This window comes from Zootoca vivipara, chromosome 2 (genome assembly GCF_965207765.1).
Source record: "Zootoca vivipara chromosome 2, rZooViv2.hap1.1, whole genome shotgun sequence".
Taxonomy (NCBI): Eukaryota; Metazoa; Chordata; class Lepidosauria; order Squamata; family Lacertidae; genus Zootoca; species Zootoca vivipara.
The window spans coordinates 22,056,747-22,081,701 of NC_142584.1; the positions used below are offsets into that span (position 1 = coordinate 22,056,747).

At 45.1% G+C, this 24,955-nt stretch overlaps 1 protein-coding gene across 1 annotated transcript in view; it reads left to right on the forward strand.

The window, feature by feature from the left end:
* Positions 1-24,955, forward strand: part of MAP2K6 (mitogen-activated protein kinase kinase 6) — an 80,544-nt gene that overhangs the window by 16,802 nt on the left and 38,787 nt on the right. Inside the window, exon 2 of the mRNA XM_035104067.3 lies at positions 19,102-19,168. Within this exon, the coding sequence (XP_034959958.1) occupies positions 19,102-19,168 (67 nt within the window). The remainder of the gene's footprint in view (positions 1-19,101; positions 19,169-24,955) is intronic.

A 24,955-nucleotide genomic window follows, 5' to 3' on the forward strand; every position in this document is an offset into this window, starting at 1 on the left:
CACCTTGCTGACAAAGGTCCGTATAGTTAAAGCTATGGTTTCCCCAGTAGTGATGTATGGAAGTGAGAGCTGGACCATAAAGAAGGCTGATCACCAAAGAATTGATGCTTTTGAATTATGGTGCTGGAGGAGACTTTTGAGAGTCCCATGGACTGCAAGTAGATCAAACCTATCCATTCTGAAGGAAATCAGCCCTGAGTGCTCACTGGAAGGACAGATCGTGAAGCTGAGGCTCCAATACTTTGGCCACCTCATGAGAAGAGAAGACTCCCTGGAAAAGACTGATGTTGGGAAAGATGGAGGGCACAAGGAGAAGGGGACGACAGAGGACGAGATGGTTGGACAGTGTTCTCGAAGCTACGAACATGAGATTGACCAGGCTGCGGGAGGCAGTGGAAGACAGGAGTGCCTGGCGTCCTCTGGTCCATGGGGTCACGAAGAGTCAGACATGACTAAACGACTAAACAACAACAACCTGTTTTAACTCATTCCAATTTTGGTAAAATGGAATTAGCTTAGTTTATATGCCATTGCAGTGAGATACAGTACCTACATTTTGTGCCATATGACGATAAAGTGTAGTATAAAATGAAAGCTAGCCATAATGATATGGCCACCCTGTGGCCAAGTTCCGTCCAGATTTTTCTCTAGGAAACTAAGCATTGAGGGCCAAGCTGCACGTTATATTGGATGTTTTGCTATGTCTTATTGTTCTTTATTCTTTAATGACAGGTGGGGAGTGTTGTTACTGGGAAGGGAGGTTTATCTCCCCCCCCCCCCGGAACAAAAATCCCACCGCATTGTGGCTATAAGAATTTGAAGAACGTTCCCATTAGCACCATTAGAAACCTTTCTCCTAAGGCTCATAGCTGCACAAGGAGTTTTGTTCCAATTGCAGCCAGGGTGGGAAAAGATCAGCCTCTTTTTTCCCTTTTGAACTGCTTTTCCCCTAACAACACCTCCGGGCAGCACCTCTAGTGGGAGATAACACTAGGCAGTGAGTTAGTGGGAGATATCACATAGGTACATTCGAAGCAGTTGAGTGTAATGTGATGCTTGTCCCTGATACACTGCGATCCATCAGAGATTCCTGATACCTTGGTTCTCAAACTTAATCCATTCTGGAAGTCCGTTCCAAAACCAAGGTGCGCTTTCCCTATAGAAAGTAATGCAAAATGGATTAATCCGTTCCAGATTTTTTAAAAAACAACCCCTATAACAGCAATATAACATGAATTTTACTATCTAACGAGACCATTGATCCATAAAATGAAAGCAATAAACAATGTACAGTGGCACCTCGACTTACGAAGGTAATCCGTTCCGACGGCACCTTCGTAAGTCGGATATTTCGCAAGTTGAAGAAAGCCGCTTACCGCGGCTTCCCCCATAGGAATGCATTGGGGGGGGGGGGAGAAGACGGAACATTCGGAAGTCGAAGAAACCGCATCTAAAACTTTGTAAGTCGGGGAAACCCTATCTAATGCCGCCCACGGTTTCCCTTTGGATGTCGGAGAATTCGTTAGCGCGCAGCTATTTTCCCCCTTCGGATGTCGAAAATTTTGTAACTCGAGTCATTCGTAACTCGAGGTACCACTGTACTGCACTCACACAATCAATCAATCAGTAGCTGAACTGGGTTCCACACAGTCACAAAAACAAATTAACCAAAAAAGCCTCAAAAACAAAAATGCAAAATAAATAGCAAAAACAGACAGATCTCAGTATAACACTCAAAACGGAAGTGTGGCACTCAAAACGGAAGTGTAACACTCAAAATGGAGTACATTCGGCTTCCGAAAAAAGTTCACAAACCAGAACACTTAGTTCCGGGTTGCAGTGTTTGGGTTCCAAGTTGTTTGGTGGTATAAATTCTTATCCCCTCTTGAAACTGGGTATTTAAATGTGAAATACAAAAACTGGGTCTTGCAAATGGGGACCATTTTTTTTTCTGATATCTCAATATCGAAGGGAGGTATGTGTTAAAAACAAAGAGTGTCAAGTAGGTGACTTAAAGACTTTGCTTAACTCAGCCTGTCAAGTTTTTCCAACTACAGTTCCTGTTTTCTTTTGTGTGGTTTATTATGTTCCACAGAACTATTTATTGGAAAATAGGTATGTCCACATGCGCACAGCAGTGATAATTTCCCCCACTTTGTTTGGTTTTAGAATCAACAATGCTTTAAGTTACTGTGGTCTTTTAAAAGGTTCAAAAGGCAATGTGCAAAGGGGAAACATTTCCCTTGGAATCCAGTGACCTGAGAGGGCTGGTCACAAGGATGAGAAAATTAAGCATCTGCTAAACAAAAAGGATCCCCACTGAAACTGAAAGGACTCCGAGCCTCTCACAATCCAGTTTTTTCTTTCTCTTTACAGCTTGAAATTCCTGTGGTTTTCCGTGTTTGAGATAAGCAGCAATGGGGAAAACACTATTTGGGGGATGAAAAGGCAGCGTAGCCGCTGGACTTTGGGTAGAAAGGAACTGCAAGTGTGATTTATGCACCATGGGGGAATCACAAGCAGTGGTCCCCCAGCTGCCTATGTCTCTGGATTTTTATTGGTATTGGTTTAAGAGATAACTTATAACAGAGGTTACAAGGGCTTGTGAATTTTTTTGTCAAGCCTAGTGCTGTATTGATTCTCTCCTGAGCTGAAAAAGAGATTTATCTTCGCTGTGTCCGTGTGAAATCGGGGTGGGCACGGTTGGCCTATGAATGAACTCGGTACCCCAATATTAAGTGACCAACTGGGGTTCATTTGAATGGCTTTGTCTGCATCCACATCGTTTTCCAGCATTCACCTGCTCCTGTGAGGTGATGAGCAGTTGCTCTACAGTGAGCCTCCAGGATGGGAACAGAGCTCTGCATGCAACCATCATTGTTGTTGTTTAGTCTTTAGTTGTGTCCAACTCTTTGTGACCCCATGGACCATAGCACGCCAGGCACTCCTGTCTTCCACTGCCTCCCGCAGTTTGGTCAAACTCATGTTGGTAGCTTCGAGAACACTGTCCAACCATCTCGTCCTCTGTCGTCCCCTTCTCCTTGTGCCCTCCATCTTTCCCAACATGGACCATAGCACGCCAGGCACTCCTGTCTTCCACTGCCTCCCGCAGTTTGGTCAAACTCATGTTGGTAGCTTCGAGAACACTGTCCAACCATCTCGTCCTCTGTCGTCCCCTTCTCCTTGTGCCCTCCATCTTTCCCAACATCAGGGTCTTTTCCAGAGAATCTTCTCTTCTCATGAGGTGGCCAAAGTATTGGAGCCTCAGCTTCACAATCTGTCCTTCCAGTGAGCACTCAGGGCTGACTTCCTTCAGAATGGATAGGTTTGATCTTCTTGCAGTCCATGGGACTCTCAAGAGTCTCCTCCAGCACCATAATTCAAAAGCATCAATTTTTTGGCGATCAGCCTTCTTTATGGTCCAGCTCTCACTTCCATACATCACTACTGGGGAAACCATAGCTTTTAACTATACGAACCTTTGTTGGCAAGGTAATGTCTCTGCTAAAAAGCTGTCTAGGTTTGTCATTGCTTTTGGCGCAGCAACGGAGACATGGCTGGTATTTCTTAGCATTTTTTAAAGCACACCTCACATCTTTCTGAGTCGCAACATGCCACTGGGCCGCTTTCGTGGCCATTTTGTGGCTTTCGGTATGAGCGTCGCTGATGGAAGCCTGCAAGATTCATCTTCTGCAAAATGTCACTGTGTGGCACCTGTGAACGCATGCTCATTCCTGGAGCAACATGACCCGAAGCCATAGTCTCTCCAGTCACCATTCCAGTCTCCAGTCCTCTCCCTGGCCGTTGTGTTGTTTTCCCGTTTATTCCTTTATTGCCCTGCGACTGACAGGACCAGGCTTGTTCTTTGCCTTTTCAGTTAACTTTTCCTAGAACGGGAGACACTTTTTATCAGAACAATCAGTCTTGTTCTTTCACTCCCACAAGGCCGTAGCTTTGCAGCAATTTTAAAATACCTGGATATGAAGATGTTTTCTTTTCTCTCTGTCATTTTTTTTTTTTGACGTTTTTGGTGTTGTCAAGACGCAAGTCACTGCACCAGAGTGGGAGATGCTATAATCTAGCCTCCAAGATACATTGGTTAATCAGTGAATCTTTGGCTTGGTGCAAGGTTGAACATTATCTCCCGACTCACATTTTAATCTTAGTCACTCAGATTAAAACTCTTCTTTCCCTTTTCATGTACGGTTGCAATGGGGAAAGCCATGACTACAAAGCCCATCATCCCTGGCTATTGACAGTGCTTCCTGTACTGATGGGAGTTGGAGTCCAAACAACATCTGAAGAGCCACAGTTTCCCTGTCCCTGGCTTACTCAGTGACAGCTGCTTTGGTAGTGATGTTACCAGAGGGAGACAGGGAGGGAGGCCTTGCTCTTCAGAGGAATCCTGGGACCAGTGGTGGTGCAGCATTCCAAGAGCCAGGGATGGACGATGGAGATAGAGACATTCTTCTGCTGCAACCTCAGAGCAAGTTATGAGCAAGTTTGGAGCTCTGGAGGAAGGTGGGGAAGTTTCAGTTGCATTCCAAGTCCAGCTTGGAGGAATTTATCCTTCGCCAACCTCTTGTCAACAAAGCTCTGAAATCCACTCTTTATTTTGGAAAGTATTTGTCCGTTCTCTGTACATTTGTACACTTCTTAAAGTATCGTAACCCAGTTTTGCACGATGGTCCCTGAAATGAAGGAACAAGTTTTTGTCTACATTTTGAACCTTTATAAAATTGAACACCGTTCGGAACCAAGGTGGTGGACAGGACCTGTCAAAACTGCTCTGGTTTTGTGTTTATCCAGTAAGAAAATAATATAAAATTAGGAACCGCCAGGGGGGGGGGAGTTGCAGAAAACATAGGTGGAATTCGTTTATTTTCTATTGTCGAAACATTGTAAAATGCAAAAAACAAAACAAAAACAACTGTTCTGATTTCTCAGAATTCCCAAGCAACACCAGGCTTGTGGAAAATATCTGCAACTCGAGATTTATTGACAGTTTTAAATAACTTGCTAAATATAAAAGCGGGGTCAGAAGAATGTGAGTTCTTTTGTAAGTGTGAAGAAGAACAATCTGGTGAACCCTTTTCGAATCCCAGAATATGAATAAATTGCCGAATTAAGCCTGCCTTGGAATGCAACAGTAAAACACAACAAAGGGCCAATAACACCCACCCTCTCATTTTTTAAAACTTCATTTCCTCATTCCCTCTTAACAACACACATGGTCCAGTGTGAAACTGACCCATTTTCAGACAAATCAGTGGGGCTCTGCATGCTGTGGCAGGATGGAAATCCCTAGTGTAAAGCATTTCCTTATTTCAAAGTATGTTAATAGATAGCAGTATACAGTCATACCTCGGTTTAAGTACGCTTCGGTTTGAGTACTTTCAGTTTAAGTACTCCGCGGACCCGTCTGGAACGGATTAATCCACTTTCCATTACTTTCAATGGGAAAGTTCGCTTCAGGTTAAGTACGCTTCAGGTTAAGTACTCCGCGGACTGTCTGAAATGAATTAATCCACTTTCCATTACAGGTACTGTACTTTCAATGGGAAAGTTCGCTTCAGGTTAAGTTTGCTTCAGGTTAAGTACAGATTTCCGGAACCAATTGTGTACTTAAACTGAGGTACCACTGTATAAATCAGTATAAACAAGGAACATCTAGAGCAGGGTCCCCAAACTAAGGCCCAGGGGCCGGATGCGGCCCAATCGCCTTCTAAATCCGGCCCACGGATGGCCCGGGAATCAGCATGTTTTTACATGAGTAGAATGTGTTCTTTTATTAAAAATGCATCTCTGGGTTATTTGTGGGGCATAGGAATTCATTCATATATTTTTTTTCAAAATATAGTCCGGCCCCCCACAAGGTCTGAGGGACAGTGGACCGGCCCCCTGCTGAAAAAGTTTGCTGACCCCTGATCTAGAGGGCACTACATAGTAACCTCCAAATGTTCATATAAACGGAACATCAGCTTTCTGATCTCCAGCAAGTGATGTGTTAAATGCAAGACTGATGTAACAGCTCTAAGAGAGGCTTGATTGATTTAGGAAATAAAAGTGGAGTTAGCAGGATACGAGGGCCTGTTGAAAGGGGAAGAAAACAAGTGCCAGGATTTGCGCTAGATGGGATGATGGCCACTCTCTTCTGAGACTGAATGATTAATAGAAAACGGAGTCATCTTTGCAGGATTTCCTGGCTTGTAATAGAGGGGGTGGGATAGCAATGTATAGCAAACTCTTGTTTGCGGGTTTTTGAAAAGACAATTGGCTGTTTGGAGGCCACATTATAACATGTGTTGCAGTGAGATTATCTGTTTGTCAGGAAGTAGTAATTGTGGTTCATGGTCCTTGTGGGGAAGGGTCCATTGACCAGCACTTGTTTACATATGCATAGTTTGGCATCTGTACATTTTCCAGTGCATTCTTTGGCACTAGACTTTGGACACTGGGCTTTACGCATGCCAGATTACTGTGAAATAAATAACAAAAATGGCAAGTGTGTGTATTCTGCCCATGGAATAGCAACACTTGAGTTTCCAGATATACAGTTGAAACTCGGAAAATTAGCATATCATCGAAAAGTGTGTTTATTTCACTAATGCAACTTTTAATTTTTTTATTGTTATTTTTATTTTTACAAATGCTTTCTTTTGGAAATTCCACAGTAATAAAACAAATAGTTACAATAATACAAAAATAAACAAAAATAAACATCACTATTACATTTCATTAATTACATTCCATTTATAATTGACCCGCCTAACGACAAATAATTACAATTACAACAAATAAAGGCTTGACATATCTTGCTTTGCATGCCACGCATCTATCTCATATATTGGTTTCACCTTTTAAGTTGCATTACTGAAATAAATGCACTTTTCGACGATATTCTAATTTTCCGAGTTTCACCTGTATACATAATAATACTCAGCTATTACTCTATTTTTCTTTCCTCACCCTCATTAATCTCAAGGGATAGGACTTTTAAATGAAGTTGGATAAAAAGTTTAAAAATTTCCATGTGGTTGGGTTTTTTTAAAAAAAAAAGATCATTGCAGAGCTTCCTGTTTAGTTAATCTTATTTTCCCTAAGCACAGGCAAGCCTTTACAGCTGTCAGTTGTGAGACTATGCTATCAGCTGTGATGGATGGCCAATATCACTAGGGTTCTCTGTCTCAGCATAAATGGCTTAGTGAAATTACTGAGAGTTGGTCTTCCATACTACATGTGTTTTGTCCTTCATACTTAGAAGCCTTTTTAAAATTTCAAGATACCGTACTATTTTATTGTCATAACACACCTTTAGCGGGCTTAATTTTGATGGTAAATCTGTTGTCAGATAATGATTTTGTTTTGCTTGACTTGTGTGGTATCACTTTTTTTACATGGGCTGGCACAAGGATCTGTGCAAAGGTGATTTCAAAAATTGCCCTCATGCCATGATTTGATGAAGAATTCAAGTTTGGGGATGCCTCATTTAGGTGCTGACCATGCGCGATGAAAGCTTGTCCCCAGCCTTAACCCCCCCCCCCCAATGTTTTAAGGTTGCTGCTGGCATTACTGGACGAAGTTCCCTTTATGCCAGGGTTTGCTAACCCTGAGCATGGCCAATTTTGATGTTTTTTTTTTAAATTTATTTTTATTAAGGATAATTTTGAGGGAACTCCGGGCAGTCAGAAAAATCACAGCAAGGGATCCATGGAAATGTTCAGTAATAACTAAATGAAAATATTAAAGTGGGAAAAAAATAGGGAGGCCACGAAACAAATATTCTATTTTGTGTTACCCCCCCACCCCACTGAGAGGACATTCTGATTGTAAGTGCAAAGTGCAAAGTCATCAAATAAATACTTTTTTTAAAAAAACGTTTACACGGACAGAGATTTGGGCAGTTGAGCTCCATTTTTTTTGAGGGGGGGGTTAATTGCAATTTTCATATAAATCGGCTGCTTAAAATCTCGCCAAAACAAATTCCAAGCCAACCCCCAAGTAGGCTCTCCTTCTTCTGCAGGTGCTAGAAATAAGCGGACTTTCCTCACACGAGGGGTCATATTTTGAGACGCCAGTAACCATGCCGTGCTCTGAACTGAGACTATACAAACATCCCTGCAATTTTCACAGTTCATCTAGTGCACGTCTACCCTCACTACCTTGTTATTTTAGTTTTTGCCTCCCCTCCCTCCAAATTGCACTTTGTAGAATATAATCCTCACTGTATGCTGTGAACTGTGGAATGTTGTCACGGCACAAACCTTGCAGGTTGCCTGTTTGCACTGATAAACAGGATACCGATGCCTTTGGAGATGGTAGCAAACTTACTGAAATGCTTTACAATGTCATTTCCCCCCCCCCCTCACTGTATATCCCCACTTCTGGCTTGGGTATGCATTGGGTTAGATTCCCCCCCCCAGTAGCTGCCTGCTAGAATCTTTTTGTGTGTGTGTGCTTAAAACCAGAGTAAGCCATGCACTGTGTTACTTCTGTTTTGCCACTTAAGGCAAAGAACATGAAAGGAACAAATGCTGTTTGCCCAGATGATTTTTTCTGGCACTTGTGTTTCCTGAGGAGAAGCAAAGATAGATTTGACTGTCTGGACTGAAGTTAAAGAGAAACATAAAACACACACACACACACACACACACACCACATGCCACCCAGTTTTCTCCTACACTCCTAGTGAGCACTGAATGTTAAAACGTTTCCCTAAGTTCTTTTTTAAAAAACCAAGGCCCAAATATTCAACATTAGTGCAGAGATTCAGAGCAACTGTTCTTAAAGTTATAACAACAGCAACAACAGCAACAGCAACAGCAACAACAACAACAACAACAACAACAACTTATTATTATTTATACCCTGCCCATCTGGCTGGGTTCCACCAGCTACTCTGGGCGGCTTCCAGCAAAATATTAAAATACAGAAATCCATCAGACATTAAAAGCTTCCCTAAACAGGGCTGCCTTAAGATGCCTTCTAAAGGTCTGGTAATTGTTGTTCTCTTTGACCTCTGGTGGGAGGGTGTTCCACAGGGTGGGTGCCACTACCGAGAAGGCCTTTTGCCTGGTTCCCTGTAACTTGGCTTCTCGTAGTGAAGGAACTGCCAGAAGGCCCTCGGCATGGACCTCAGTGTCCGGGCAGAACAATGGGGGTGGAGACACTCCTTCAAGTACAGTATACTGGTTCATGCGGTGCGGCCCTTTTGGATTATGCCAATCCATTTAGGTCAGGAGTCAGCAAACCTTTTTCAGCAGGGGGCCGGTCCGCTGTCCCTCAGACCTTATATTTGGGGGGGGGGGGAATATGAACGAATTCCTATGCCCCACAAATAACCCAGTGATGCATTTTAAATAAAAGAGCACATTCTACTCATGTAAAAACATGCTGATTCCCGGACCGTCCGCAGGCCGGATTTAGAAGGCGATTGGGCCAGATCCGGCCCCTGAGCCTTAGTTTGCCTACCCATGATTTAGGTGGAGGAGGTTTGCAAGTGCAAATGCTACTACAGTCAAAGCCGAAGGCCTTGCGAGTCGCACGTTTTGGCTCCCGAACGCCACAAACCCAGAAGTGAGTGTTCCGGTTTGCAGACATTCTTTGGAACCGAACGTCCGACACGGCTTCCGTGCCTTGGTTTCCAAATGTTTAGGAAGTTGAACGGACTTCCGGAATGGGTTCTGTTTGACTTCCAAGGTATGACTGTACTCCATATCAGAAGTCTGATCTGGAGAAAGCTAATAGATCATATTGAACTGCCCCTCCCCCACTGCCTTCTGAATCTGCAGCATGGCCGTCTTACCCATAGGCGCTAGGGGTGCGGGGCACCCGGGCATTGGGCTCTCAGGGGCGCGAGGCTGACAGTCTGGGGCCCGAGAGTTGAGTCCAGGGAAGAGCCTGCCCATTGGCTCTTCTGCTGCGGGTGGCTCTGCGCTACGAGTTTGGGGGCGACCGAGCCAGCAAGATGCTGAGGCAGCCGGCCAGCTCCGCCCTCCTGCGCGCTTGGGACTGGGCAACCGGGGGGGGGGGCTCTGGGTGGATCTTTGCACCCCAGCGCCGCATATGCTTAAGACAGCCCTGATCTGCAGTTACAGGTAGTGAAGCTGGGGAATGTTTCTGCCTTGGTGAGTGGCTAACAGTCAAGGTCGACAGTACTGAAGCTAAAGTGGCTTGTTTGAAGGCAGCCCTTTATAGATCCCTGAAATCAGTACATGGTAGCTCTTGGAACCAGTGTATTCCACCCAGTGGGCTTGTCATAACAAAGGAGGCCATTATGAATTAATGTAGCATTAGTCAGTTTCGCTATAACAGCAGCAGCAGCAGCAGTCTCTAGGAGCAGCAATACCACCCAGTGTGGGGTGTGAAGTTCATGATGTATTGAAAACAGGCTACACTTTTTCAGCTTCTGAGGCTTACTGTAAACAACTGGGATTAGGGAAAGTGATCCTAGAAGCTGCAAGCTGAAATTCTTGGCAATGCTCTTGCTTTGAAACATTGGCCTCTCTCAGCACTTAAAAGATTTCCATTCTGCCTTTCCTAGATATACTGAGACCTAGTACACACTCCTCCCATCGTGCAAGCAAGTGAACAAGCCCAGGAGCCTTGGTTAACCAGAGCTTCCAGTTAACCAGAGCTTCCAGGAGCTATGATTAATGGCTTCTAAAGAAGCCAGGCTCTGGAAGCCAGCGCTAACCATGGCTTCCTTCTGGTTTCTTCAGAAGCTGTTAACCGTTTGTGATGATATCCCTGTTTAGAAGCTGCCTTTTAGGGCAAAGCCTTCACAAAGCACCTTACCTAATAATGAAATGAAATGCATTTTGAAACAACAAAGAATCCACATGATAAAATGTTTTTAAATGTGTGGATCAGTTAGTTAAACAAAAATGAATAGGATTTTGGAACGGGATCCAGCACAAAATCTGTGTCACAAAAGAAACCTCATTTAAAAAATACAGTACAGTGGATAGATAGATAGAAAAGAGAGAAAGAAAGAGAAAAGAAAGAGAAATTAGATATGTTGGAGCTTCACGGAGCTTGAAATGAATTGGATTTCCATAACCTGGAGACGTCTCCAAATAGACACAACCAGTTAAGATGCCATCACTATGCCACGAATTGGATTTTCTTTACATTGAGCCATGTTTGTTGGTTCACCTGGTTCAGAAGAAATCATTTTGAGGTGTGTACAGTCTGCTTAAATATTCACTATCTTTAATAATATGTGCCATACACAGACTTTGGCTTCCTCACTTCTCAGTCCTGGCTCTATACCATTTATGAAGACCAGGGCTGGCTCTAGGTAGAGTCCTGGTGGCGCGGTGCGCCAGGGCGCTGCGAAGCCGCGCGGAAACCATGCTGTACCCTGCGAGGGCAGGGGTGCCGGAGCGATCTCCGCCTCTCAGCGCCAGGGCGCCCGACCTGCTCGAGACTGCCCTGATGAAGACAGAGATCCAATAGAGATCATTCAAGTCCATGTCTACTTGAGCCCTGTCTGCATGTTTTTGACAAAGATGGGCTGGGCTGCCCACCAGCCAGCATGGCGTTAGGGGACCCAACTTCAAAGGAAGGAATAAGGAATGCACTTAGAGTGCATTTCTGAATTCTGTCCTTCCTTCCTTTTGCAGGTCTGGTTTGAAACCATGCCCGCAAGAAGGACAATTTTTGAATGCAAGTTGGTCTGCAAAGGAAGATTCCTGCGGAAAGTGGGCCCTGTTTTCAGCAGGGACCAGTGACGCTTGGGAGCTCAAAATTGAGAACTCTCAAAAGCAGCCAATCCCAGCAAGGCTTACAGTCGGCGCCTGTCAGTTGAGAACTACGAACTGCAAGCCCGACTTCCAGAAGGGAATTGTGCTACTTGAGAGCTCCTGAGAGGACCCCAACAGTGAGGCTTGCTATCAAAAGGCACTGAATACAACCCCTGCTTGCCAAGGAACAATTGAGAGTGCACTTTGAGGCTCCCGATTGTTCCTTCGCAGCCAAGTCTTTACTTCAGGTGTGGATGCAGAAAACAGGCCAAATTAGGATCCCCTGCCGAGCCAAATTTGGCCCATGCGCTGGAGGTTCCCTGTTCCTGCTCGAAAATGAATGCAGTTGCAGAAAGCGAGTGACCAATATATTGGTAAACCCAAGGATTCACAAACACAGCAGTTGCCAAATAGCCCCCTAATCTTCTTTCTTGATACCTAAGCAAATAAGACCATCATTATAGATCATTATCTAGGACTGTTAGTTAATGATTCTAGCACAGCCAAGTTAATAGCTGCCTTGCCTGTGCTGGAATCATCAAGTAACAGGCCTGGAAAATGATCCGTAATGATGGTCTCATTTTGAAGATAACTCCCCCCCCCTTCTTTCATAACAAGAATACAAAACTGAAAATGAATGAACTGCAACTAAAATATTACGTTCATTTTTCACATGGTCCAGTCCTTCCCCTGCCCACCCGACTAATATTATTAAGAGGGTCTCTTCTCCAGTCTTCAGAGAGTAGCTGGAAGTGGGGAGGCAGAAAAAGGTCCCCCTTTCCTTCCACTCTGCAGTTTTAATCTAAAATCTTAAGCACACTTCTGTGCCCAGAGCTCAGAAACTGCTCGCTCTAATGAAATTCCCTGTCGTAAAATGCGCCTAGTGCAATGGGTGTTTCGAACACTGCTTTACGTGCTTGACAGAAAGATTACGTTCATTTTAAATGGGGTGAGCATTCGGGAAAATGACTTTGGCAGTCCCACCCACAATTGAACCCATTCCCCCACTTTTTTTGTGTAACTGCACGATTTCACGCACGATTTCCAAAATGTAACCCCTGTGTAAGTTGAGAGCTGCCTGCAAACAGCATTCACTTAAGACATACAAGCAACAAAAAACAATCACAGCTGAAAGACTAAATCCCTCGCCTTGGTTTTTACTCTTTTAGTACCGTCCCACAAACAAAATTTTAAAAACTGCTAATATTGACCCAAGTTTTCTGTCTTTTGAACTGCCTACCAGGGCTAGCCTTTGGACTGCTCTGTATGTTATCTGTTGCCCATACAGGAAACTGCAGTCATATTTTGACGGAAATATGTTTATTATCCCACATAGGTGGGAGGGGCAGCTGACGTGAGTAATGGGAAATAATGGAGATGATGATGATGATGATAATAATAATAATAATAATAATAATAATAATAATAATAATAATAATAATATATTTATACCCCGCCCATTTGGGCGGCTTCCAACAGAAAAATGAAATAAAATAATCAATTAAACATTAAAAGCCTTCCTAAACAGGGCTGCCTTCAGGTGTCTTCTAAAAATCTGGTAGCCGTTTTTCTCTTTGACATCTGATGGGAGGGCGTTCCACAGGGCGGGCGCCACTACCGAGAAGGCCCTCTGCCTGGTTCCCTGCAACTTGGCTTCTCGCAACGAGGGAACTGCCAGAAGGCCCTCGGTGCTGGACCTCAGTGTCCGGGCAGAACGATGGGGGTGGAGACGCTCCTTCAGGTATACTGGACCGAGGCCATTTAAGGCTTTAAAGGTCAGCACCAACACTTTGAACTGTGCTCGGAAACGTACAGATCAGTGTCTGTAGGAAAGGATAATGCAGGAAGCAGGCCTCATTCTTCCTCTGGTGAACCTTTCATACCTGTGGATGGTGGGAATCTTTCCTACCTGGTTTGCTTTTTTTAAAAAAAAAAGTCTCCAAGATGAATGGAAGCATGGCCTAGCTGCAGTCAGCTTGAATGAGAGGGCTCAGGGATGTCCGTTTCTGCTTTGTGGTTGCTATGTCCGTGTTTCGTCTCGTTGCCCTGTCATTAGCAGATCAGGTAGAACAGGGGTCCCCAGACTTACCGTGCGGCGGGCCGGTGCCCGCCGCGCCGACCGCGCGGTGGGCCGGAGGGCAGGGGAGTGCGCGCGCAGCGGGCCGGAGGGCGGGGGAGTGCGCGCCCGTGCGCATGCGCACACGCGCCCGTGCGGGGAAAAAATCGCCGAAAATCGCTTGTGCGCATGCGTATGGGCCTCCCCTGACCTGGAAGTGCACCAGAAATGACCTCTTCCGGGTCAGGAGAGGCCCATACGCATGCGCACAAAGGATTTTCGGCGATTTTTTGGCGATTTTTTAGATCGTCGCTGCGCCGCGCGCCGTGAGAGCGGGCGGCGGCAGCGGGCGGCGGGGGTCGTCGCGGGCCGGATTGGAAGGCCGATTGAGCCGCATCCGGCCCGGGGGCCGTAGTTTGGGGACCCCTGAGGTAGAATTTCATGTGTTAGGCTGGGAAGGTGGAAAAGGGTTGGTTGGTGGTGGTGGTGGTTGTTGTAACGAAAGAGGCGCAGAGCCAGTTTGAGACAGTTGTTAAGTGGAGGTCCTCAGGTTTGGTCAGAGGCAAGTACGCAGGTGTCAAGGCAAGTTACCAGATCAGGGGGATTTCTGTTAAGTTGTGGGTAAGCATAGCAGACGACACAGCAATATCTCCAAAGCAGCTCTTTATTCGGAAGCTGGAACAGAACTCAACTGCATTGCCGAGCCGGCCTGCTTTTATATAGGCTGGCTCAAACAATGTATCAAACATAATTCAAAGTTCCCTCCTAAAGTTCCCTCCTAAAACAACTGTCAAGGACCTGAGGACCTGAGGGAAAACTATATACACCAATACATAACAATTTCTATGAGATTGGAGGAGTATCAGTGCAGCATATTAACATGCCAAAAGCCTAGAAAAGGGAGAAGGCAGGCATGCGCACGCACGCACGCACACACGCACACACTCTGTATTTCATTGTGCTTCATTTTCTTAAGCAGGTAAAGAGAATCCATTCCGTACTTTGCAACTTCAAAAGTTGCATTGAAAGCATCAAGACAAAGGTGGAAAACCTGCTATGGTTAAGTAATTGTGTTTGTGGGTGATATATAGAAACCACAGTGCTAAGCAATATTTACCATATTTTTATGCCTATAAAACGCCCCCAATGTATAAGACTATTTTCGGGGACTCCCAATTTAAGAAAATGGGAGGGAGATACTATCCGTGTATTAAGACGAGCCCAGATTTTGAACATTATTTTAGAGTAAAAAAACATAGTCTTATACATGGAAAAGGACGGTAAAGTGCCGAAATTATCAGTATACACAAAACAGGAAGGATGTCTTATTTCAAACAAATGCCTAACAAATATTGCCGTGAAACCTCCCCAGACAACCTGTTTCTTGGGCGGCTATTGATTTCCATTATTGGACTTGATGGTAAGCCTGCAGGAAAGGTGGTTCTTTAATTCAGTCTCTGTAGAAAAGTCATAAATATCAAGTATTCGTCACACCTATAACTGGAACCTTAACTTACGGAGAGTTAAGATACATATACACTGATTGAGAGTACCGCTTGTGTGATAATTCATTGAGGGAGACAGCAGCCTGTGAAACTCTGTGCTGTGCATGCACTGGGGACTTGCGTGCTGGTTAGAAATGGCTGAACCCTGAAGAGGGTAATGCAAACTCTTCAGGCTAGAGAGGTATCACAAGGTCCTCTGGTGTTTGGATTTTTGAGAGGGCAGGGATGCCATAGACCAGGCATCCCCAAACTGCGGCCCTCCAGATGTTTTGGCCTACAACTCCCACGATCCCTAGCTAACAGGACCAGTGGTCAGGGATGATGGGAATTGTAGTCCAAAGCATCTGGAGGGCCGAAGTTTCGGGATGCCTGCCATAGACGGTTTTAGAGGGCACTTTGTCTCCCTGGTCAGAGATGCCCTCTGAATCTATGGCTTCTCTCCCTCAGGATGGGGAGCCTGATCCCTGGGTCATAACACTTTAGGCCTGTCCTAACTGAACCACGACACAGACATTCTGAAGGGCTGGGTAAACACTTGACCATCATCATTTTTAAAAATTCTGTTTTATTTCTTCACCAGGGGTAGGTTGCAGCAATTTAGAAATGAGATATTAAACACAATACACAGTTATTAAAGTCACAAGGGGTTCGGTGGGCCCTGAAATGGCGAATATCTTCTTTTTAAAAAAAAGGAAACCCAAGACTTGATTTTATTCCCACCCCACCCCAAATCTCCTTATTGCAGCCATGTTGGGAATATACTTCCCTCTTCCCCGCTTATTCCCATTCTTACAGTTGAATTTGGCTTGGAATTTTTTTCCCTTCAAGGGCTGTGTTGCTCTTTGTGCTCCTTAGCAACCTGTAATTCCCAGCTACTTGGGCAAATGAAGGTATGTGTTTGTAGAGTGGCACCTTCATTTATTTATTTATTTTTGCCAACCCAGACATGTTGCAATGACTGGAAGCTACAGGCTAAATATCAAGAGAGGCATTTTTTAACGAGGAGAGTTAATTGACGAATGTTGCAATCGACGCCTAAGGAGGTGGTATGGTGGTTTGTCCATCATTTTGAAGTTGCTGAAAACAAACAGCCCTCTTTTAAGGCTTATAACTGGAGAATCATGGTTTCCTGATTTTGTTCAAAATGAAACCGAATGTGTGTGGTAGTGGGATTATTATTATTATTATTATTATTATTATTATTATTATTATTATTACTGTATTATTATTATTTATTGAATTTATATACCGCCCTATACCCAGAGGTCTCAGGGCAGTTCAGGGATGCATATAATGTGATTTATGTCTATTGTGCCAACACATCAGTCTTTTACTTCTGTCTGTTGAGAGGAAAGACACAAAAGGGCCTCGCAGATTTGCTCTACACACGTTCCTGTATTTGAGTTGGGGGGGTGGGGAGGAGATCCGTCCACCTGACACCTGAAATCGAACAATCACAATAGCAATGGAAATCCCGTTGAATTCCTTCCAATATTTTGTAGCATCTGCACATCCCCCCCAACATTGTATTGTATGTCTTTGTTTTTGTTTTGTAAGTTTTTGGCTGTTTCAAATTTGGAAGTACATATATGTTGGTTTGGGAAATTGTTGTGTGATGGGCCAATGGCCGTAATAAATATCAATAAACAATACCCCCCCCCCCAACAACACACCCGTGAGAGTATCCCTTTCCCATTTTTGATGCTGCACATCATGCGGTTCCACAAGGCTCCTGCTGTGTGCAATACAGCGCATATTTATTCCTTTTGAAGACTTGTGTTCTGCTTCCTGCCTAAAGCTCTCAAAGCAGCTGACAACGCCTGTGTAAACCACAACAGATGCACCAGGGCCACAAACACCACCACCACCACCACCAAAATAACCAGGAACACTTAATTCTCACATGCAGGGGGCGGGTCAAAGAAGTGACAGTCTGACTGGAGAATGTCCTGATGTTGTCTTAGTCTGCCTCCCTTCCTCTCTCCTTTCCTCCCCAGAGGGCAGATTGTCTCTGTGGGGATTGTGGAGGGGACAGTCCAGGTCTTCAAATACCTTGCCTTCTGTATGGATGTGACTCGTAGTGCAGAGTGCAGTTTTGCCGTTTGTAGTCAACCTGCTTTCTGCTCTTGCCGCATCTGGCTGCATTGCTTTTGCCCCTGGGTCTGCATGCCTCCCCAGGAGTGTCCCTATTGTTGGCTACAAAATGGTCAAAAGATGTGGATAGCCAAGCCGTATCTGTACAGTCATACGCTTCAGGTTGAGTACCCTTCAGGTTGAGTACTTTCAAGTTAAGTACTCCGCGGACCTGTCTGGAACGGATTAATCCACTTACCATTACTTTCAGTTGGAAAGTTCGCTTCAGCTTAAGTATGCTTCAGGTTAAGTACGGACTTCCAGTCTGCAGAGGTGCCAACTTGAATAAAATATTGGAGTGGGGCGGGTAAGCCCCGCTCCGTGCAATCGATCACATGACATGGCACAGATACCCCATTTGAATGGGAATTCCCCTCAACCTGGGGGCCCCCCCTCAAATATTTTATTAGGGAGGGGAGAAGGGACCTCAGCCCCTAGGAGCCCTAAATGACCTTGGCCCAGTATACCGGAAGGAGCTTCTTCACCTCCATTGCTCTTCCTGGACACTGAAGTCCAGCTCCAAGAGTCGTCTGGTGGGTCCCTCACTGCGAGAAGTGAAGCTACAGGGGACCAGGCAGAGGGCCTTCTTGGTAGTGGCGCCCGCCCTGTGGAAGGCCCTTCCATCGGAGGTCAAGGAGATTAGTAACTATACAACCTTTAGAAGGCATCTGAAGGCAGCCCTGTATCGGGAAGTTTTTAATGTTTGACATCTTACTATGTTTTTACATGTGCTGTAAGCTGCCCAGAGTGGCTGGGGAAACCCAGCCAGATGGTCGAGGTATATATTATTCTTATTGTTATTATTATGGATTTGGCTTCTATGCCTGTCTGGCTTGGCTAGTGTAACCTATTGGTTTTTCCTGTGCTGATGCTTTAACGTAGTTTGGGCTAACATAGTAGTCTTTTCACAGGGTTCAGGTTAAAGGGATATAAAGAAGAGTTTGGCAGGTCAGTGTATAAACAATTGCTTGCTGCACGATCCATGTGCCTGCTTAAGAGAGTCTCACTCCTTCAGACCCAGCCACCCATTTTCTGTGCTAACCAAGTCTCCGTTTTGCCCTTAGGATAAATTCATTCATTCCTGCAATCTTCATTCCATGTTACTTCATTTTTTGGCTTGCGTGGATTTCAAAATACCAGGCGCAGAAAGAATCAGGAAAAGCCAGGGTATGGGGCTCTGAGCTATTTTAAACTGCAAAGTCTTTCACAACAGCTCTTTTTTGACTGGAAGACATGATCACAAAGGTGTCCACTTTGGTTTCCCAACTCACCCCCACCCCCCACCCCCCAAAAATCACCTGCACATTTTCATTTCCTCTCTCCATATAATGTGACGCTAGAGAGTTAAAAAATAAATTAAGGAAAGATGGACATGTCAGGAAGCCATATTATTCTGCTGTGTTGAATGCAGCATTGAGAATATGCAGATGTGTGCCTGAACTGCTGACTGCATAAGTTAGAACTCGAAGTGTATAATCTGAATCCCAACAAAGAAACTTTGTATTTTGAACTCTTTCCTCTTAAGGATTCAGGTGCCTGTGTCAAATTAGACCTGGCACTTAAATCAAGCACTACAATCAAGCCCTGTGCTGCAAGAAGTTTCTGAAACCCAAAGAAAAATTGTTCTTATTTCCCCCCCTCTCTGTTCTTTATTTCACAGGCAGGAAGAAAAATCCAGGGCTGAAAATTCCTAAAGAAGCATTTGAACAACCACAGACGAGCTCTACGTATGTCTTGAAATCTCAGCATGATTGCTTTGGGTTGGGTTGGGGGGTTGAAGCAGGGGTTCATGAATGTCAACTTGGCGTACTAGCTAGCTATTATTTCTGGTCACCGCCAATCCCCTCCCTCATTTGAGCCTACAGGAATCCAGACATGGCATGGAAGTGAGGAAGGGCCCTCTCCCATTTGTGCAGAGTACATAGATCAAGAAACAGAGGGAGTCTTTCCAAGTCTTGCCACTTGGAACTTTCTTCTGTTTCTTAACCTGCTTAAAATCTGCAGTGGAAGCGAAACCTCCAGGGTAGGGATGTGCATGATCCAGGAGGTTCTGATTGCTAGAAGGCTAGGCAAGTGGATTTGTGGGTGCCTGGATTGAAGCGATTGTACGCAAAATGGGATTCTTCATAGAGCTGATGTTCAGGGTGGCACGGGAGTGACGAAACAATGGAACAGTCTGCAATTGTGCAAGTTAGTGAAAAGAGACTCTGGGTCTACATTCTAATATTCCAGTGCAAATGTGGAAAAGAAGAGAGAAAGGGAAACTACACTTTAAATTATTTTTTCTATTACAGTGGTGCCTCGCTAGACGAAATTAATTCGTTCCACGGGTCAATTCGTGTAATGAATTCTTCGTCTAGCGAGTCCCGGTTTCCCATAGGAATGCATTGAAACTTAATCAATGCGTTCCTTTGGGCTCCAGGGGACTGGCGGCGGGGAAGGCAAGGCGCTTGCTCTCTTGCCTGCCTGCCTGCCTTCCCCACCGCCTGTCACACGAAGATGGGGGGCGCCGCTTGCCAGGGCTTGTCAACCCCGGCAAACAGCGCCCACCGATCTTCGGATCTGTCCCCCAATGCGCTACGGCTTGGAGAAGCAAGCAGGGAGACGGCAACAGCCCGCAGCTTCCCGGACTGTTGCCATCTCCCTGCCTGCTTCCCCGAGCCGAAGCGCATCAGGGGAGGGAGCCAAATTCCTCCCCTTCTTCCCGCTGCCGCCAAGCCAGTCCCTGAGCTGAAGTGCGGCGCGGGAGGGGGCTTTTCGTCGTTTGCCTTCCCCTTGGGGACATCGGACGGGGCTTCGGAGAGGCGCAGCGCTTCTCCGAAGCCCCCTCCGATGCTCCCGGGTGTCCATGGCATGGTAGTGGGGGGAGTAGTGGGGGAACGGATCCTTCCTTTCCTCTCCCCACATATTATTCAAAGCAGGTGCCAGGCCAATGCCATTTTACATTGTCTTAAAACATTGGCAAGTCCATATAGGTTCTTCACAGACAGGTTTGTGAGGCTGCTGGGAGAGCTTTGCTTTCTTTCCCCCTTACATATAAAAAGAAGGGAGACCAGGTTTCATCAAAGGTATTTTCCTTTATAACCCCATTTGCAACCCTTCTAAGACCAGTTAGTTGCCCTGAACTGGCTATTTCCCAAATATTATTGAACTACATTTCTAGAGGGGGGAGAAAATTAAAAAAATTCTCCAGTAGCACCTTAGAGCAGTGTTTTTCAACCACTGTTCCGCGGCACACTAGTGTGCCGCGAGATGTTGCCTGGTGTGCCGTGGAAGAATTACTTTTTATATAGTCAATATAGGCACAGAGTTAATTTTTTTAACATTTTCTAATGGTGGTGTGCCTCGTGATTTTTTTCATGAAACAAGTGTGCCTTTGCCCAAAAAAGGTTGAAAAACACTGCCTTAGAGACCAACTAAGTTAGTTCTGGGTATAAGCTTTTGTGTGCATGCACACTTCTTCAGATAGAGGTAGTTCCACCTGGGATTTCCAGTGCACATTGGTAGATGTGCAGCTACCAATAGAAAAAGAATTAAATCTTTATGCCAAATCGTAGGGTCAGGATCTCTGGGTTTGGTGAAAGCAAGGCTAAGGCTGGGTTTGTCTAGAGCAATGATGGGCAACCTTTTGAGCCTGGTGTGTCAAAATTCACCAAAAAACCGAGCATAACTCGGGTGGTGTGTCACTTCGGGGAAAAAACCATAATTTTGCGATATTTATAGTTTAAATAACAAAAATGTATAATTGTTTCCCCTTTAAAAAAAAGGGAAAGGGAGAGAAAAAAATTATAAAAGTTTTTTAAATTACAAAATATATTTAAAAAGTGAAAAACCCAGAGGCCTTTCCCAGTGGGTGTCTGGGCTCAGGCCTTCCTCCAACAGGTCTGCCAGTGGGGAGGTGGGCTCGGGTTGGGCCTGTGCCGGGGCTTCCTTTTCCGCCTCGAGGCTGTCCGTCATGTTCGCGGGATGGGGGTGGGGTCCGGCAGCTCCCCAGTTGCTGCACTGGTGGCGGTGGCTGTTTCGGTGGCTCAGGAGCCCGTCCAGCAGCTCCTGCAGCACTGGTCACTTTCAGGAGCTCCACAGCTCTGTGCCGACCACCATCTTGCCTCCACAAGGCCCCCAGTGATGCGTCACCTGTGGCATTCCGCCGCCGGCCGGAAGTGAGGTCTTGGCATGTGGCCGTGTGTCCCTGAAAATGGTTATGCGTGTCAGTGCTGACACGCGTGTCATAGGTTCGCCATCACTGGTCTAGAGATTCTCAGATTTTTAAAAAAATATATATATATACCATACTTCACAAGCTCTTGGCTGCACGATTATTGAGTTGTCAAATGACCCATCACAGACCTTGCACCTTATGTAAATGAAGTAAACTCTGGGGACAGTGGACAGCTGGCTGTTGTGCCAACAGAGAAAATAATCAGGAAGAAAAAGAGAGAGAGAGAGAGACAGAGACAGAGACAGAGAGAAAGAGGAAGGAAGGAAGGTAGGTAGGTAGGTTTTTCTATATCTACCTGGCCCCTCAGTCATAATTTCTCAGTCTGTCCTTCACCTGGAAAATGTGCTCACCTTTATCCTAACCAGATTTCCTTGGAAGTCGGTTTCATTGCTTCCAGATAAAATACATAAACCTGCTTAGTCTTGGCAGCCTCATTATGCACATATTGGATCCTTGAAATTTGGTGACTTGCTTGTTACCCGAGGGCCCCCTGACAGTTCTTTAGGTAGCACAAGAGAGACTCAACTTTTCTCATTGGACCAAGGTAAGATATGGGTTATGTCAAGGAGGCTTTTCTCTCTAATCTGCCCTGTCTGGGACTGGGCAATGCCCTGTTATTTTCTCTTTCATGTACTGTGTTTGCTGCTTGTCTCGCTCTCAAAAAGGGGGTCTGTTTTAGCTTATGGTGCCTCTTTGAACACAGTCTTCAAGGCTGAGCATTTGCTGCCCCCCTCCTCTCTTCCCACAATCTCTCCACAACCCAAAACAGTGAAATGAAGCTTGATCTCCACCAGGAACCTGAGACAGCCCTTGCAGTCAATGAAAGGACTTATTAAGACAGAAGATTCTCTTAGGAGGGCTTTCAATTACCTTGTGGAGGGCAATTTTCCACCCCCCCACTCCCTTCCTCCTTTGATCTTCCAAGGGGCCATGCCTGTGCCATCAAAAGGTACATACATGGGTCTGCAGCATTATAAAGTCAAATGCCAGGACGCCTAAAATGGTGACGTTAAAATATGCCCATAAGAGAGGACTGCCTAGGATAGAGAAAGTGATGTGGAAAGGGGAGAATGCAGAGCCAGAAATGGAGATTCTGTAGACTTGCTGGACTAGAATGAGATTCCTGGGGCTCAGCTTTTAGGATTGGAGAAGGATTACAGCTGGCACTATCAACAGACGAAATCATCTTCCTGTCCTTCAGTCAAAGTGGTGGGATTATAGTACCAAAGGTACTTTTTTTTTAAGGCTTGGGCTTAGCAATATCAAAAAGTGCGGCTGCTCCTATAAACAGCCACCAAATGTCTACGTATACTGTCCCCCCCCACCCCCCGGTAATATCTAGTTGAACTCGCCTTGTGTTGTGATGCTACAAAGTTCTCAAGGCATCTCAAGGCAGCCCTGTTTAGGGAAGCTTTTAATGTTTGATGGATTTCTGTATTTTAGAATTTCTGTTTTTTTGGAAGCCGCCCAGAGTGGCTGGGGGAACCCGGCCAGATGGGCGGGGTATAAATAATAAATTATTATTATTATTATTATTATTATTATTATTATTATTATTATTATTATTATACATCCCCAACCCATCGCTCCACAGGCTGCAGCATGCTGACCATAATGTCTAGCTTTACCTCTAAGGTATAGAAGGAAGTATAGCTTAATTTGATGGGACCCAGGTGGCGCTGTGGTTAAACCACTGAGCCTAGGGCTTGCTGATCAGAAGGTCGCCGGTTCAAATCCCTGTGACGGGGTGAGCTCCCGTTGCTCGGTCCCAGCTCCTGCCAACCTAGCAGCTCGAAAGCACGTCAAAATGCAAGTAGATAAATAGGAACCGCTACAGCGGGAAGGTAAACGGCGTTTCCATGTGCTGCTCTGGTTTGCCAGAAGTGGCTTTGTCATGCTGGCCACATGACCTGGAAGCTATACACCGGCTCCCTCGGCCAATAATGCGAGATGAGCGCTGCAACCCCGACTGGACCTAATGGTCAGGGGTCCCTTTACCTTTACCTTTACCTATAGCTTAATTTAGCAGTTTACATCCACAAGCTGCTGTTCGTTACTAGAAGGAAAGACTGCTTTCCTATTATGCAATTAAAGGCTTCGGTGATTGAGTGGTATATAATGAAAAAATAAAAGATTTGCAATCTATCAAAGCAAGAGCTTTTGAAGCATACTTTTTTTTAAAAGAAAAGAAAAGAAAACTTTTAATGAAGATTGTCACAATGGTCACATTCAATGACCCACTTATTTTGGGCTGTAGATAGTCTGAGGGGGCGTTATAGGGCACACTTTTATATATAAAAAAAGAGGTGCTGTGCAAGCTGGCATATATGTTAAACCCATGGGGTACACTGTGGATTTAATTCAGCTGAGGGCCTCCTTACATATTAGCTTAGGAGTCATTTGCAAAACAAGAGCATGACCGACCCTTTATGTTCCATCAAAACGAAGGGATTTATGGCAAAGCTCAGCATGGCTCACCTTGGTCTTAGCTATTTCTGGTGCAGATTAATAAAAGATAAATACAGTCTTTTTTTTTTTACAGGCTGCCCATAAATAGAAGAGTATTTCTTATTTATGGAAAAGATGTTGGCTTTTGCTGGGGGTTACCTGTCTTCATTAGTTTCTTACTGCACCATGTAATTTTTGCAGCCCTGTTTTTTCTTAGTAGAGAAACCCCAAGCCAGCGATTTCTAAGGTGGAGAGGGCACTAAAAATAGATATTGCAGTGGGGTGAGAGAAAAAAGAGTGGCAAGTCCCAAAATGGGGGCTGGAATTTGGAGATGAAATATTTCGAGTCTGCCACAGGCCGATTTCAGATCAGCTCTAGGATCGTGCAGGGTATGGTTCAACCCAATATGTGTTTGTATTGCTACTGGGGGTGTTCCTTGCCCGCCCGCCCGCCCCCATTTTGAGCTAGAAAGGGGAATATGTGTCAGAAAAACTCTGCAGGCAAGAAGGAAACGCTCAAATGTTTGGAGGGGCTTGTCACTTGGGAGGGAGAGACCGAGCTTTCTCTTTGGAAAGCTGTTTTAAAAAGCTGCTCATGAGGGTCAAACTTGACAGCTTGTGAAAATTGTCCACTTCTCCCTTTGTAGACAGTAGTTGCAATTTTTAATCTCAAAGGAGTGACCTTTTTTTTTTTAAAGGAAAGAGGAAGGCCCATTTTTGGGGGGTTTGGGTCAAAGTTGTTGAGTTTTTTCAGGGAGGAGATAAAATGTTGAGCTTTTTTTAGGGGAGCCACAGTTCAGTTGTTCATCGCCTTTGTGGGGAGCCAATGGTCTACCAGTGATCTACC